General features: G+C 42.6%; 1 protein-coding gene across 4 annotated transcripts in view; it reads right to left on the bottom strand.

Annotated features, from left to right (window-relative positions):
• MXRA8 (matrix remodeling associated 8) overlaps positions 1 to 15286 on the bottom strand; it is a 46147-nt gene that overhangs the window by 22989 nt on the left and 7872 nt on the right. For 3 of the 4 annotated variants that reach the window (XM_049803514.1, XM_049803525.1, XM_049803505.1), the window contains 2 exons: positions 13713 to 13837; positions 13079 to 13207 (listed from right to left, as the gene is read on the bottom strand). In XM_049803514.1, coding sequence (XP_049659471.1) covers positions 13079 to 13142 — 64 coding nt within the window. In that variant the 5' untranslated portion in view covers positions 13143 to 13207; positions 13713 to 13837. Of the gene's footprint in view, positions 1 to 1221; positions 1505 to 13078; positions 13208 to 13712; positions 13838 to 15286 lie in introns of those variants that run through there. The other variant, XM_049803535.1, reaches the window with a different exon arrangement.

Below are 15286 nucleotides of genomic sequence, written 5' to 3'. Positions count from 1 at the left end.
TGCTATTCCTGCCCTGGGTGCTCCCCAAGCTCTGCCAACATGCTAAACCACAGCGGGACTGGTTGGTGCTTCTGAAATACAATATGTGGCCTCTCCTCCTTCTCCAGGCTTAACCCACCCACCCCCACCCCCCCACTAGTTTTCTGAGGCACTTTAACCCTTCTGTCCCTATGACTGATCCCATATGTCGCCAATTCCTAAACCTTGCCTTGAGGCATTGCAAAACTGGGGATGATGTGATGACGCGGAAACTACGTTAATTAAGGACCAAACTGAGAACTCTTTAGCTTACTCCATCTACATACTGAGGAATTCCGAGAGGCTCAGGTGGCTAGCCGCAGCCTTTCATTAACAGGGCTGTGAAGAACAGGGGAGACGCCGGTCCCCAAAAAGCTTGTGCTCCTCTCTTCCTACTGTCAGCACCCTGATGAAGTCTCTCCATACTATTCTTAGAGCTGTAATTGGTCCTTTGCTCATAGGTGCCTTCCTTAGAGCCCAAAGTGCTGCAAGTGTGGATTTGCTGGGGTTTTGCAATTAATCCTCAAACCTCCTCCTGCCATCCAAGCCTTACTGGGGTTTCTCTGTTTAGCTTGCGGCCAGGCTCTCAGGACCCTGAATCTCCTTTCAGCTCTTACAGAAAACTCTGTGATTAAGGAAAAGGTACAAGCCATTCTGTTATTGTAAGCTCATCAGACTTGTCCTCATCCCTTTCTTGCACCTTACCCAAAAGTGAATTCCTATGTCTCTGTTTTTATGCTGACAGGAAAAAAAACACACAAAAAAACCCACAGAACAAAAAGCCACTTTAATTTTTCCCTCTGTCCTGAACACTCACACACATACCAGCTGTTTCTGCCTCTTCAAAAGCGTAAAATAACTTTGGATCATGTAAATCTAACTACGCAAGCTTTACTGTAGTCACAATCAAGCTTATTGTTTTTGAATTTGCTGATCGAGATAACTGATAGGAAAAAATAGATTGCACAAACATGCTGAATAGAGTACCGCTTAAACAACCTCAAACACTTCTCCATTCTCTCCCCTTTCCTCTCCAAAAAGCATGAGAAATCCTCCCGTCACAGACGAAAACACAGCTAACTTAGGAATCCGAGCAAAATCTTACAAAGATAACAGTTCAAAATCTTCTAGCTAACCTCCAGCCCAGTCCTCTGCAGTTGAAATAAAAACAAGTAACATCATGCCGATCAGCTAGGAGCTTACTTTGCTGAAGCAAAATCTGCCACAGAAGGAGTTTTGCTAGTTGCTCCATTTCTTCAGCTTCTCCGTGTTTTCGTCTCTCTCGAAAAACAAGTTGAAGACTTTTTTTTTTAACTTTTTTTTTTTTTTTTTTTAACTGGAAAACACTATGACCTCATCAATTTACATCCAGAAAGCTGTGGACAGCAGCTCATATTCTGCAGAATTACTCCACCTACAACTTCCAATTCCCCACCTCCCCACTCTGCTCTCCCCCTACACTCACACTCCACCTCCTTCCTTTCCCTAACGCTTTCTGCACAATTACCATGAACACCCACTCTTCTCTTTCCCCTCCCTCTGGGACCTTCTGATCTGCCCCTGACTTTGATGTAAAAGTTTCATCTGGTAAAGTTGGTCCCATACAGCTCCGGGCTCGTGAAACAATCTTTCTCCCTCCCCCTAGGGATGGAACTAATTTTCCTTGTGCTTTACTTGATCCAGCTGTTCCTTCCTTTGTTTGACACTCATCCAGCTGTCTGCTCGAGACTGGATTTATTCTGTTGCCTTCAGTGGTTTTTTGATCTTTGTCTCCTCATATGGTTTTACTTCAAGGTCAAGTCTCCAAAGACAACCTAGAAAACAATATTTACTCTGTCCTGCAATTTGTAAGCAAGGGCTTAATAGCAGCTATCTTAGCAAAAGGATAATAATGACAAAGACTGAATATCTGGGAGCTTAGGGCAGTGCAGGCGAAAGAGCCTAGAATGCAACTAAAAGCCCCAGAATACTGCAATGTGGGGAACAGGTTTCCCTATTACAGAAGCCAGAACACAGAAAACTGGGTCAGATTTAAAACTTCTGCTTTCCGCCCTTCCTACAAGAACTGAACTATGCTAGCAGTTGCTTGACTGGCACCAAGACAAACAGCCAACACGTTGCAGTAGCCTTAACCACAGAAGACCTGATGCGCTGCTCCTCTTCTTCTTCGCGTACTCATGAGATAATACCAGCCCTGACAGCAGCCAAGAGACAGCAACAACGTCAAGCAATGACTGAATTTTCAGCAGTCTTTGCTCAAGGGAAAGACTGTTAAATTACATTAACCAGTTCCTAAAGCCTGTACTGATGTATTTAAGTGTGTTTATATAACCCACTTCACTGTGCCCCACAATGATTAGGATAACGCAGTTACTGAAAACAATCAGTGACAAACAGCAGAGAAAGCAGCAGTAAATTCTTAAACTCCAAACACTGCTTTACAAAAGAAAATCTACATACACGCTTCATATGTATATACTCACAGACCAATTAAAGTTCAGATCACCTTAGTTTGCATCTGCAGACCAGAGAGAGTAATTTTTTCAGTTTAGGGGATTACTTCTTTAGATGCTGCGGGATGTTCAGAGGGGACAGACTCCTTAAAATGGCAGGGCTAACCAAGCACGGAATGAAATCATGCCCTCATGCCACCATTTAAACAGTTGACAAATTATCAGCCTAACCTGAAGAGGGCAGCAACCTTCACAGTTAGTGGGAACAGCTTAATCAGGCTGCTGGCCGAACCATTTAGAACAGGCCCTAAACTGGTTTAAATTGGTCTCCTCTGCTGACTCCCAAAGTGTTAAGACATTTCTCTTCCACATCAGTCCAAGTCTGAGCTCTGAAAAAAAGCAAGTAATTCTCAGTGGAAAAATTTATCTTATTTTCAAACAGGACAAGATGGTAAAAGAGACTGAGTCACAGTATTCAACACCCTGTTTGATAAAGAGCCTTCGGATATGGGTACGAAAGGTGTAAATGTTGCTTTAGACGTAGAATATGGCTCCATCTGAATCTGGCCTTCTGTAGGCCTAACAACCTAATCCATGTAGGGGACTGAATAAGAAAGGAGTCTTTTAATGCAAGACTTGCAGGAAAATTACAGGAGTATAAAGTCAGGAAATAGCGTAGCTGCTGCTAGTATATGTTAAAAAATAAAATATGGTAAAGCTTTCCGTTTGTTTGCATTCTGTTGTTAGATTATTGTTGTTTATGGTTAACAGTGTTTAGTGGATTTAACAATACAATCAAATCAGTCATCAAGTGGAAAATGTTGGGGAAAGGGAATTAAAACTTACAGTTCTTAAACGTCTACCTGTAGAACACAGCTAAATATATGTGGGACTCTCACAGGAAAGCTTAAAAATACAAGCTGGTAGCCTTCCCATGGCACTTCATGGAGATAAACTTAATCGCCCCACTTGAATTTTTCCTTCTGATATTTTTCTGTACTATCTAGTATACCAGAAGATAGATTTCCTCTACCCCAGAGGGGCCTGTGTTTTGGGAACGAGAAAAGCATTATAACAAAAAGATAAACAAACATCTAAATAATTACACTCTGCAACAAGGGAAACTTTGGAAACACCCAGACTAAATCAGATCAGAACTTCATCTAGTCCAGGATCCTGTCTCCAGCAGCAGACAGCATCAGACGCTTCCAAAGAAATTCCAAGAAACTGGAGTTATTATTATTGAATAATTTGACCATTAAAAAAGCCTACTCTTAACTCCAGCAGGTCCTCACACTGTCCAAAACAGATCCAGCTAACTGCTGGTTTGTTCCTAGTGAAAAGTCTAAAAATAATCTTCAGATAAGAACCCCACAAAATTTCACTGGAAATGTCAACTCTGTCGTTTACGTTAAGTGGAGAAGTTTGTGGGTAATTAGATACACATTCACTCACAGTCCAAGTTCCCACACTCAGCTGAGCTGTGTCAATAGCCTGTACGTTCACATGTCCAGTCCAACCGTAACCCTAATGCAAAAACATAGGCGTGCCTTTGCAAGCCTCAAATAGCTGCATTAGTCCAATTCCATAACCACCTGTATGTGGCAAAAGCTCCTACTACACCCAAACTGAAAACCTGCTGCCGGGTTCACGGGCATTACAACAAAGACAATACTGATCTACAGCAGCCGAGGTGCTGGCCTGCTGCTGAGCCAGAAGTCTAGTGGAAGAAAGAGCCTCTCCTGTTGCCTCCGTCAGGTCGGGGAGCCAGATGAAGGGTTCAAATCTGACAGCCTTTTGTTCGGCTGCGTCATCAGAGCGGAGTCTGGAAAATGTTTGGCTGGGAGGCAAGAAGCTGTTCCCATTGCGCAGACAGCAAATACGGCACCCTCTCCTTCCCTCGGTTTCTCTCAACCACAGGCAGAACCTTCCAGGCTGCAATTCCAGGTTGCTTTTCCACCTTTCTGCCTCCTAGCTTTGGCACTGCAGAGGTTACTGGCTGTTTCTTGCATGACTTCTGGGATGGATGTAGATTGCTGTGGTTGCTGCTGTCATGAATTGGCTATTTCCTGACTGAAAGAAGCCAAGTTCAGGCCAAACCCACTGAAGTCTCCTAAAGAAAATCACCCACTGGAAGGAGAGAGCAACAGCTTCTCTGGGGTTCATAATGAGAGAAGGAAAGGGACACAGGAGGCTATTTCACAGATCTTTGCCTTTTCCCCAGTCTTTAATTCTGCACAGTCTCTAGTCAGCCCTGTCTTCCTAGAGCTTTGCTAGTCCAAAGAGATCCCGTAAGGGCAGCTGTGTCAACACTTTGCCCGGTCAGGAGCTGAATTTTTAACTAGATTCTCCACAGAGGCTTACCTGACCAGTGTTCCCTAGGCCTTTCTCCTTCCTCACTCCCAGAGGTATTTTGGGTATTGATTCTCAAAACAAGAAGCTACCCGTAGCTGCCCACTGCAGCATATACAGCTGTCTACCCTGACAACAAATCCTGTCCAAAGAAAACAACTGCATCCATGCAAGGGAAAGGAACCTTCCAGCACCAACACGAGTGGTTTTGCTTCCTGGAGCTCTGCGCCTGCCATCCTCATCACAGATCAGGTTAGCAGGGAGAAGAAAGGCTCCCGTGTTTCCAGAGTCACACCTATTTCAGATATGAATACTATGGTGATCTGAAATAGAGACAAAATACCTATTTCAGATATGAAATGCTGGCGACTCAGGTGGAAAAAAGCTCTGCCCAAAGACAGTGCAGGGGTCACAAGATTAATTGGCTTGTGGGAAACAATAATGGGCAAGCCATGCCTGCCAGGAAGTTTCCTCTTCCCGATCTCTTCCATTTTAACAGTTTTGTTTTCCATGGCTGCAGGCTGCACTGAAAGACCTCCCAATAAATCTGAATCGAAGACCACCAGTCTAGAAACTGAGCAAGTATCAGATTGGGAAGAAAGTCTCATGCCAAGAGGTACCCTCCGTCGTTTTATTGCAATTTTGAGAACCATTAACCCTGGGAAGCAGGAGTGGAAGTGGCCACTTCCGCCCCGTTTTCACAGCTATAAATATATGTAATGCATTAAAAAGCAATGACAGGATTAATGCTCTGTTGACACAAAGACACATAGTACAGTACAAGGCCTTAAGTACTGGATTTGTCAACACTCCATGCTTATTACCAACAACTTCTTTAGATCTTCTTTAAATACAGGACCCATAGTACTTTGCCTTGATCAAAGGAAAGGAGAAAATATCTACCAATGAGCAGAAGCAAGGATAATTCCTAGAACTTAAAAGTATCAGGGAATGCTACAGCTTGGGAATAAAGAGTGCTAATTGACAGGTACAGTGGCAAAGGTAGCAAGGATCCTGCAAAGCCAAAACCAGAGCAGAAATAGAGCTTTGCATGGAAACAGCAAAAGAGAGAAAGGCAGGGGTACTACAGTTCAGGGTTAATGTACACTGACACCATTTATCTTCTAGTGGGAATTGCTCAAAACACCTTTGTCATGCCAGTGGTGTGATCAACCTGTAACACGCAGAAGGATAAATACGCACCCATATTGACTCCCCCTTTCTAAGAAAGGTCTGGTGTGGGTAGGGGAAGCCTTAGCGCTGCCTGCTGATGGAAAAGAGCAATGTAACACAGAACCATGTGAATTACCAGAGGGTATGCGTTTCCCGGGAGGCTTCATTTGGTTGCAAAGCTTTTCTCATTAAAATAAATCTTACAGCTGCAATGAGTCCCATAAGCAAGCCTGAAATAATCCAACTTGCAGCAAGAGCTGTGAACTGAAACGACAAAACTGAAACCCAACCACAATAACAGGGCTGTCAAGTGAAGCCTGTCATTATTCCAGTGATGTAACAAGCCACGTACCTCTTACAGACCCAGCATTACAGTGTTTATTCCCTAGCCATAAACGCTAAAGCCCCTGATTTGCCTTCTCTGAAGAGCATATTCAGAATGACAAGTTGAGGGTCTGGCCAGATGTTTTTCTGCTTTGCTTTATTTCCTTCCAGTCCACTGCGATCACCAGCCTGTGTTGCCGTCACCAAACCAGCAGCCAAGGCAAACAGACATGCCTACTGTATGAGAATGGCAGATCTCTGACACCCTTTATACTAGGTATGTATAAAATAACATCATGGCAACAGTTAATAATACCCCTGGGACAACACATTTCCAGCAAAGAGATAGGTGAAGTCCACAAAACCACCCCATAGTGGTAGTCAATGCTATGCCCAAGCACTCCTGAAGCAAAATGAGAGGGTTGCCCAGGAACAGTATTATTTAGGGGCCGTCCTTTGCATTCAATTCCTCAAGTTTTTCCTGTCTTGGATCTCCAGCTGGAAAGTTCTACTTCCCTATGTGCTAAAGGCATCGGAGCATAAATTAATCAATGTGAGTGTACAGGTATGCAAGGTATTTAGTTAGAGGGAATCTTAAGAAGTTTTTGATCTTCTGCTTAACGCACTGAGCTTTGCAGCTTGCCTGGCAGAGACTTAGATATGTGCAAATAAAGAGTTAAACTGTAGCATTGAAGCAGACTGCTCTCTTACTGAATCGATTCATATGTGTGCATGTGTGTATTTATATGTTCTTCCAGCACTGCTGTCCTCGTAACAGATCAGAGAGTTCTGTCTGCATCTTTTGCCGTAAGGCATCTCTACAGCTTAGTGGTTCCTGTCGTCTAGCATCTTCGGATGGCACGATATTTAAACACCCCATTTTGCTGGAAAGCAGTCAGCTTCAGATTCCTGGGATTCATCTCAAAACCATTAATAGAAACCAGTTACAAAAACAGAGAAATTGCCCAGGAAACCAACACAGACTTTTTTTTTTTTTTTTTTCCAGACTGAAGCCTGAAGATTATTATTCCAAGATAAAAATGCATTTTGGCGATTTTGCCACAACACTAAATCCAAAGAGCTGGGTTCAGCGTGGGGAGAAAAGCCAAATGGATTTATGTGCCCAAAAAATCATCAGAGGCAGATACTTAGCAGGTATAAATCAGAAAGCTTATACTAACTAAAACAGACCTATGTCAGTTTACACCTGCTAAGAATCTTCCTCATAAAACCTTGTGTTCCACAAATACCCATCAGTTCATTAATCCTACCACTAAAGAGCTTTAGGTAATGGTGAAATTAGCTTACCCTTTCCATTAAAAGAAAAGAGAATGCAGAATCACCTTGTCTTTTCTGTAGAAACCACATAGCTGTGCTTCATCAGATGGTTTTTCCGGTGCTAAATAGATTTGCCTATTCATACAATGTATCATACCATTCATAACCTGTGAAAATCACTGTCAAAATCCTGTAAATAATAAATATTTCTGATAGTAAAAATAGTTCTTTTGAATCAGCATCAAACTCCACATTGTTCCAAATAAGCACCCGAATCAGATGCAGTTAGGCTGTGTTAAATTGGTTAAATCCCAATAGATAATAAATGTTCTCAATGAGATGGTTGTTTTGTTTTGTTTTTTTGGTTTTTTTGTGGGGTTTTTTCCCAATGGTATTTAAGCACAACCTCCTCAATTTCAGCAGCAAAGACCTTGTCTAAGGTACCTGATCAAGGGAACACTTTAGTACTAACCTCTATTTCCTCTATTACTTTCTTTTGAACTCATTTTTAGTTCACAAATCTTAATCAGGGTTTAATTCTACAGTTCCCTGCACTATAGCAGTGCCTCCTATTACAGCTAAAGGAGTAGTTTCATTAGATGACAGTAATAATGGGCTGTGATCTGTGCTATCTAGGCTAGCCACAGAAACAGAATTCCACGTGTGTAGCCAGCATTTTCTCAGATATCAAGTATCAAAATTATTATTATATTTCATAATATCCATAGGCACCAACCATTATCAGGATCCCTCTGTGATAGAGGAGGTACACACAGAATCGAAGCCCTCACCCTAAAAAAATACTGACCAATGAGAAATGGCAAAACAACAAGCAGCAACCAAATCGGGAATGCAAAGAGAGACACAAAGAAGCACCTCACTGACATCCACAAAGCAGGTGTAAATTATAGTTTTCCCTTAAGTTTAAGATACTAAGTTTAATATCTTTGGGATAAACCAAAGCATGTAAAAAGGGGAATCTGGAAAATCAGTTCCCTATGAAAATAATTTCTCTTCAGTTAAAAAAAAAAAAAAAAGATTTCATTGTAAGTAGCTTGCCATGATTGTTTCGGTTAAAATGTCTTTAAAAATAGACAACCTAAAAACACATTATGTGGGTTTTTTTCTGGTCCCTCATCCACGTTTGCAAGGGTCTTTTTATTGGTGGTATCACACTTGCCTTTCTTTGTTCCATATAAGCAAGTTTTATACAGAGCACAGGCAGCTTCTTGTAGGAAAAGTTTGTAGTCTAAACAGACAGGAGCAAGAGGGAGACATACAACACAAAAGGAAATGACTCACCCAAATTCACACAGCAGATCAGTGGCAGAATTAGGAATACAGCCCAGCCTAGCTGCATGTCAGCCCAGTAGTACCTCACTCGCTAGACTATGCTGCCTCTGTCCTCCCAGGGAGCCGAAAAAGCCCTGGCACTATATGAAGCCTCACTGTGCACATAAGACTTGCAAGGAAGCAGACTGAAGGGCAGAGTTAATCTCTTTCCTCTCTTTCAGCTCTGGAAAGCTTCAATGATACATGGAACTCGGACATAATTTGGACAGAACCCTGGTTTTTAACTTTACAGTGGCCTGTTGCATCCCTCTTGCCTCTCAGACTTTTTCCAGTATTCCGATTCCTAGGGCAAACCAGAGTCATTACCACCTGCTGCTTCTTTTCAGAAGACCACAGTGAAATTACATTTTTAAAATTTTATTTTGTTTCAAATATTAAGTACTTATCTCCTAGTCTATTCTGAGAGGCAGTAGTGTCTTCCGACACATAGAATTTAAAAAAAAAAAAAAAGAAAGAAACAAAAAGAAAAAAACAAGTATGAGCTCAAAATCACTACATGAACCATGAAGTTCCTGAGGGGATGGAAAAATATGCACATCTGAATTGGAGTTACCATCAATCATAACTTCAGGAGTTGTCTCTGTTCATGTATATGCATCTGTTAATCTTCCTCTAAGCTTCGCAGTAGCAGCCAGCAACTGTGTCTTGCTAGAAAGCAGGGGGATTTTTTTTCAGGGCTCCTAACAAGCTACCACTTGCAAGTGAGTGCCCCCAAAACTTATAGATCTATACAGACAAATGATCCCCCTAAATTAACTTCTGAATATCAAGTGCCTGAGACAGAAGGGTATCCAACCTATGACACGGGACTGACTCACTCCCATGGGAGCTGTGGTTCTGTGGCGTCTTCACTTTTTCAGATCCACACTGAAACCACTAGGCTCCCCTCTAGGGGGTAGATACCTAGTACTGGTCCAATTTGGCAGATGGTAGACGGCACGGAGATTCAGGAGGAAATGATTGAGGAATCAAATCACCACTCTGAACTTTTACTCAGCCAGTGTGTTTGTCTTAAGAAATGCGAGAGAAGGCAGCAGCTCAGAACTGTGACATTCCACCTGGCTGTTACTCAGCCACTTTCTAAATTCCAGAAAAAAGGCACCAGGCAGGCAGACCCGGGTCCCATCTTCCAGATTAGCAACACTCCTCTGTAGAGAAGAGCCCTGCACTTTGCACACTTCTTCATTCCAGGCAGTTTACACCGAAGTTGTTAATGCTAGATAAGGAAGCTAGGTTCTGAGGAAGAGATGGGACCACGGACCACTGAAGAACAGCGTCCAGAAATCCCGCATCCCTGCCTAGTAGTCCTACTCACTCACACGCCCAGCAGTACCGTAGTCCTGGCTGACCGCGAACACAGCACAACGCCACGGGGAGAATGACAACCTAGCAGAGTCTCTGGCTGTACGGCCAAAACTTTATGATGGGACGCTCATCAACACAAGGCTGGCAGTGTCACAGAAGTTACCGTGCTTTCAGGCCCCGCTGCAAGATACATCACCAAGAAGCCCTGTGCTTCTGCTCCCCTTTATCAGAAACAAGAAGGACATCCAGGTCTGAACCTAAAAGCACTCTGAAGGAGGAAGATTCACATATACTTAAACAGGTTTTGATGCCATAATTGTTATTCCCCAACTCCCTATTTCTGTTTGTGTTTTTCATAAGTAACCTGCTAAGCTTCCATGCAAAACAAAATGAAAACAAAATTCAACAACATTAAGAGCAGTGATCACCCATTAACAGCACTGATTCAGTGCTGGTGGAGAGGACTAAACAGAATGCCTTTCCCAGAGCAGTTCTCCAGCAATCTCACACACAGGCAGCAGTAGGCCAAGTTTCTCTAACAGGGGAAAAGCTTAAACCACAAGCACACTGCACTGTTTATTTCTGTGAAGAAGCAAAAAGTTCTCAGAGTACTCAGGGAGCGGACACATTTAGCTGAGAGATGACATTTTGTGTCCCCTTTCTGACCATCAGCATTGTGCCTCAAACCACATCTTTCAGTCTCTCCGCACATGGGAACAGTGTCCTGGTACTTGGAGCTTTTGAAGGAAAACACCATTCCTTACACTAATTGCAGCCCATCTGTTGTACCCGCCTAAAATAATTAAGCAGTGGGATTCCAGGCACAGCATCTTATTTTGAGATCAGAAATGACTGGGAAAGAGTGGAAAAATTAATAGGTTGGCTCTGAAAAGGGTGCTCAAAGGTTGCCTCCCAGAGAGTTTTATTATTTACCTCAGGTTTGCAGGCCATTTCATTTAAAATAAAAATACTTTGGCTGAAAGGAGGTTGCTTTCCATAATGCAATATAATCCTGCTGCCAGATTTAGACACACAAGCATGGAGCCTGGCCAACTTTTAAGGGTAGTCTATGTGAATTGTGCATTTGCTCTAGATCAATCCAAGAGGACTCTGGAAAACATAACTTCAGCTGAAGAAAACGGGGTGCTGCTTGCTTTGCCTCCTTTAGAAATCAAGGGTTCTATTTTTGCATACAAACCTATTTGCTTGAACCAGCATTGCTCCTTCTGTCCAGAGAGCCGAGTATTATGCTACAATACTAAACTTGGTACTTGAATAAGAGACTAGAGGGGGGAGTGTCTCAGTTACGGTGCAGAACAGTAAGCGAAAGCATCCCCCCAAAGCACACTAAGCCAGCATTAGCCGTTACTACTTTCTAGTGAAAGTGAAGGAACGTTTCCATAGTGCCTTCCCCCAAAAATGCCAAAGCCTTTTCAAAATTATCACATTCACCCATGACAACAATGTCACCATTATAGAGCGGAACACAGCAGGTGCTTCACAAAACAAAATCCACTATATAATAGCTTAGGACAGAGGAAAGAAAGGATATAAACTTGGAGACCCCACCCCACCCACACCTTCCAACCTAAACTGGTATTGTGAAATCAGCAATTAATCCCAAAGACTCAAGCACCTAATTTTACCCTTTAGTAGAAGTCACAACTTCCATAATTGCATGAGTTTCCTTCTTCATGACAGAGCTGATACTTTCAGGGGAAAACTGCACTTGCAGGGGTTTTTTTCCCTTTTTTTTTTTTTTTTTTTTTATTTTTTTAAGGACATTGCTAGAGGTCTCTTGAAGACCAAAGGCAAAAGAGAAAAAGCTTCTCATGTCAAACAGACAACACCCCTTCAGTGCAGCTTACAGGACCCTGAGATACACCGACACTGAGCCATATTAAGGGAAAGAAATGATCACTCAGTAGGATCCAGCCAGTTATGAGCACATCTAAACTGATTTTGACCCACTCCAGGCTGAAATACACAGCAAACAAACTGGCTTTCCCCTTGCTGCCTTTAGGCTTTTTGCAACAGCCCTTTAGAATGGAAAAGGACAACTTCCCCTTGGCTCAGCAGAGCAGATCTCATTCCTCTCTCAAAGCACGTACCTGAAACTTGAGTGCTAACGTTAATTCCCAGGCAGGCTACACAACAGAAAACTTTGCCTGGAGCCGATTCGTACCAATGCCCAGTTTATGGCATACATGCTTTGTACTGCTCTCTTCCAGCTCCTCACAGTTGTACACAACAGCACAAGCTTGTAGCGCTCTGCAGAGCCATAGGACCCGTCATCCCCCTCAACAGCCTGCGTACGCTCAGGTAACAGAAACCATGTCGAGAAGGGGGGAAAAAAAACCACAAACCAAAACACAAAAAACCCAACCCCAAAAGACAGTAAAGCTCATTTACAGTTCCCACTCCAAGTTGTGGAGCAGCCCCATGACACCATATGTAGTAACGCATATTCCTCCATCAGTACAATGTGGAAATGTTCAAGTTACTTTAACCTAGCACCCCTACTCCAGAAGTAGCTGTGCCTACACTGAAGGCTACATATGTGTATTTTTACTTGCTCTCCTTTCCGCTCCCCAGCTCCACTTCATAATTAGAAACCTCACTCAAGGAGAAGGTGTTGCACCCAAGGCACAGATATCAAGATTGTTATTTTCCGCTCACTTTCTTTCCACAGTCCCAGGTTTTTGCACAAATTACTTGTGAGAGAAAGCCTTTCTTGTCTTTCCAAAGGCTACAACCCTCTTCCCTTCCCCAAGGGATGGATGATGTTATCAGAAAGTAGCACACATTTAGTTCTGTCCTACCTTCCGATGGGCCTACAGCAGAAGTTCTCACAGATGGCCGGATGCCAATAAAAATACAGGCCATTCTCCCACATCACAAAGACAGTAAAATTAGGCACTGAGAGTTCTCTGGAGGATACCCATTCAGACCTAGGGAAAGCAACCGAAAAGATCATATGCAGCAGCATCTTCTGGACAGTAACTGAAACAATATGAATGGTCAGGGAAGCCAAATCAAGGTCTGCTAAGCCTGGGTGACCAGTCACAGATTCTGCCTTCAGGATGTACCTGCTGATTCTGCTGTTGAACAGACTCCAGCTGGCTGTTCCGTAATGAACGAGCTGCCTCAGTGCTGACAGCAGCGAAAACCCTTTGTCAGTAGAGGAAACAGCTCTGACTCAAAAGCACCCAGGGAACGGAGCTGGTGAGTAACACGGTGCTGTTTACACATAGTCACACTGCTGACTGTAACTGTTGTAGTTTCTTCTACTGTTTTTTTTTTTTTTCTTTGGCACATTCTTCAATGACTGCTTATTCTTCAAATTTAACCAGGTCCTCATGGGCTAGTGATAAAGCTCAGCCAGAAGCATCCTGATGTGAATTGTTAATTCCCTTAGAATAAACCTGACAAATTCAAAGCTGTTAGGTTTTTTACCTGATATGCCAACTCCTTGCTCAGGCCTCCACATCCTTGTATGAACACCAATCACTTTGCAAGTGGTTATGGGACTCTGAAGTGCTTGCAGCTGCTGAGAGGCTCCGGGAGTGTTTTCTCCAGACCTAGATGTACAAAAGCAATGGCACTCCCTCAGCGCAAGACTTGCCTGATCAGCACCAAGTCTTGTTTATAGAACAAGTGAAAAAAACTCATTTTTGACCAACATTTCATGTTATTTTTCTACTTTAAATAAAATTTTAGCCACATTTCCTAAGGAAACAAGGCACATGCAGTTATATGATCCCACTGCCCATTCAACCTCCTCCTCCTTCCCATTATTTTGAAGCACAATAGCCAATTTCAGCTACATTTGAGAGTAGGGGACAAGTCTCATAGTTTTATAGTTCTTACAAGTTTTTTTAACTAGCATAACAGAGAAAAGATGCATTAGTGCCCATGCAGTGAGCAAGACTAAAAAATTCAGTCTTATTTCAGGAAACTGACATAAAAGTGATGTATCAGATAGTCGTCTTAAATTCTCTGACTCACAGAACTCCTTGTTTTAGTTTTGTTCTTTTGTCTTACAGGGAAAGGCAAGCAAGAATGGATACTTCCACAGTAAAGCCAGAACACACTGTTTGCTTAAAGCTAGCTCAGATGTCTACAAGAACTGCAGTTACCGATTTTTTTTTTTTTTTAACTAAAAACCAGTAGGAAAAGCAAAACCCACTTTTCAAACCCATTTCAGTTCTGCAAATGCAACGGTCCAGGTTAAGTAGAGTGTGCTGTTATTTTTGGAGAATAACCGACCAGGGTCAGCCCGAGCGAACCCAAACCAGGATGTTTTCACAGTCAGAACAGAAATGCCAACAGTAGAACAGCATGAATGGCAAAAAGATGTCATTTTAGTTATCCACAGGTACTGTTTGCAAGATCAGTACGATCACTTCAGCCAGATTTTCAGCTAAACAAGCATGGTTTATTAACTTTGGAATACATGGACTAGAGTTCACACCCACCCACTGAAGTAGAGCTGGCTGCATATTTTGAGAAGGACCTAATCAGAGCTACTGAAGCCAACATACATACACCAACTTATCCTAGGTAACATTTTGACAGTTTTTAATGTGAAAGTATCCCATTTAATATGGGTATTAGCTCACCAGAGTAAAGGTACGCATTGTTCCTGCTCAGGAATTAAGGGGCAATGGTAGTCAGGTAACGGAAGGAGCAAGGTCCTATTAAACCCTTGAAAGGTATGTTTTGTACACCAGATGCTCACAAGCATTCCCTGACATGGGCTAACATGTACCCCTTTGAAGACTGATCTTGACTTACTAATGAAAGAAGGAACAACAGTTCCCACAATACAGACATAAAAAGAACTTAGGCTTCCAGTGCCAGAGTTATGGTATGCAGAGAAGTTCTCCTGCAGCAACAGAGAAGGCATCAGCCCTGCCCTCTCCCTCTGATGTTAAAAAAAAACCAAAACACCCAACCAACCAAAAAAAAAAACAAACAACCAACAACAAAACCCACCACACAACCAAACCCCCAAACAACAACAACAA

Source organism: Accipiter gentilis, chromosome 1, assembly GCF_929443795.1.
Source record: "Accipiter gentilis chromosome 1, bAccGen1.1, whole genome shotgun sequence".
NCBI classification, from domain to species: domain Eukaryota; kingdom Metazoa; phylum Chordata; class Aves; order Accipitriformes; family Accipitridae; genus Astur; species Astur gentilis.
Note: the sequence above shows the minus strand (reverse complement) of the source record. Positions and strands in the feature narration are given on the sequence as shown.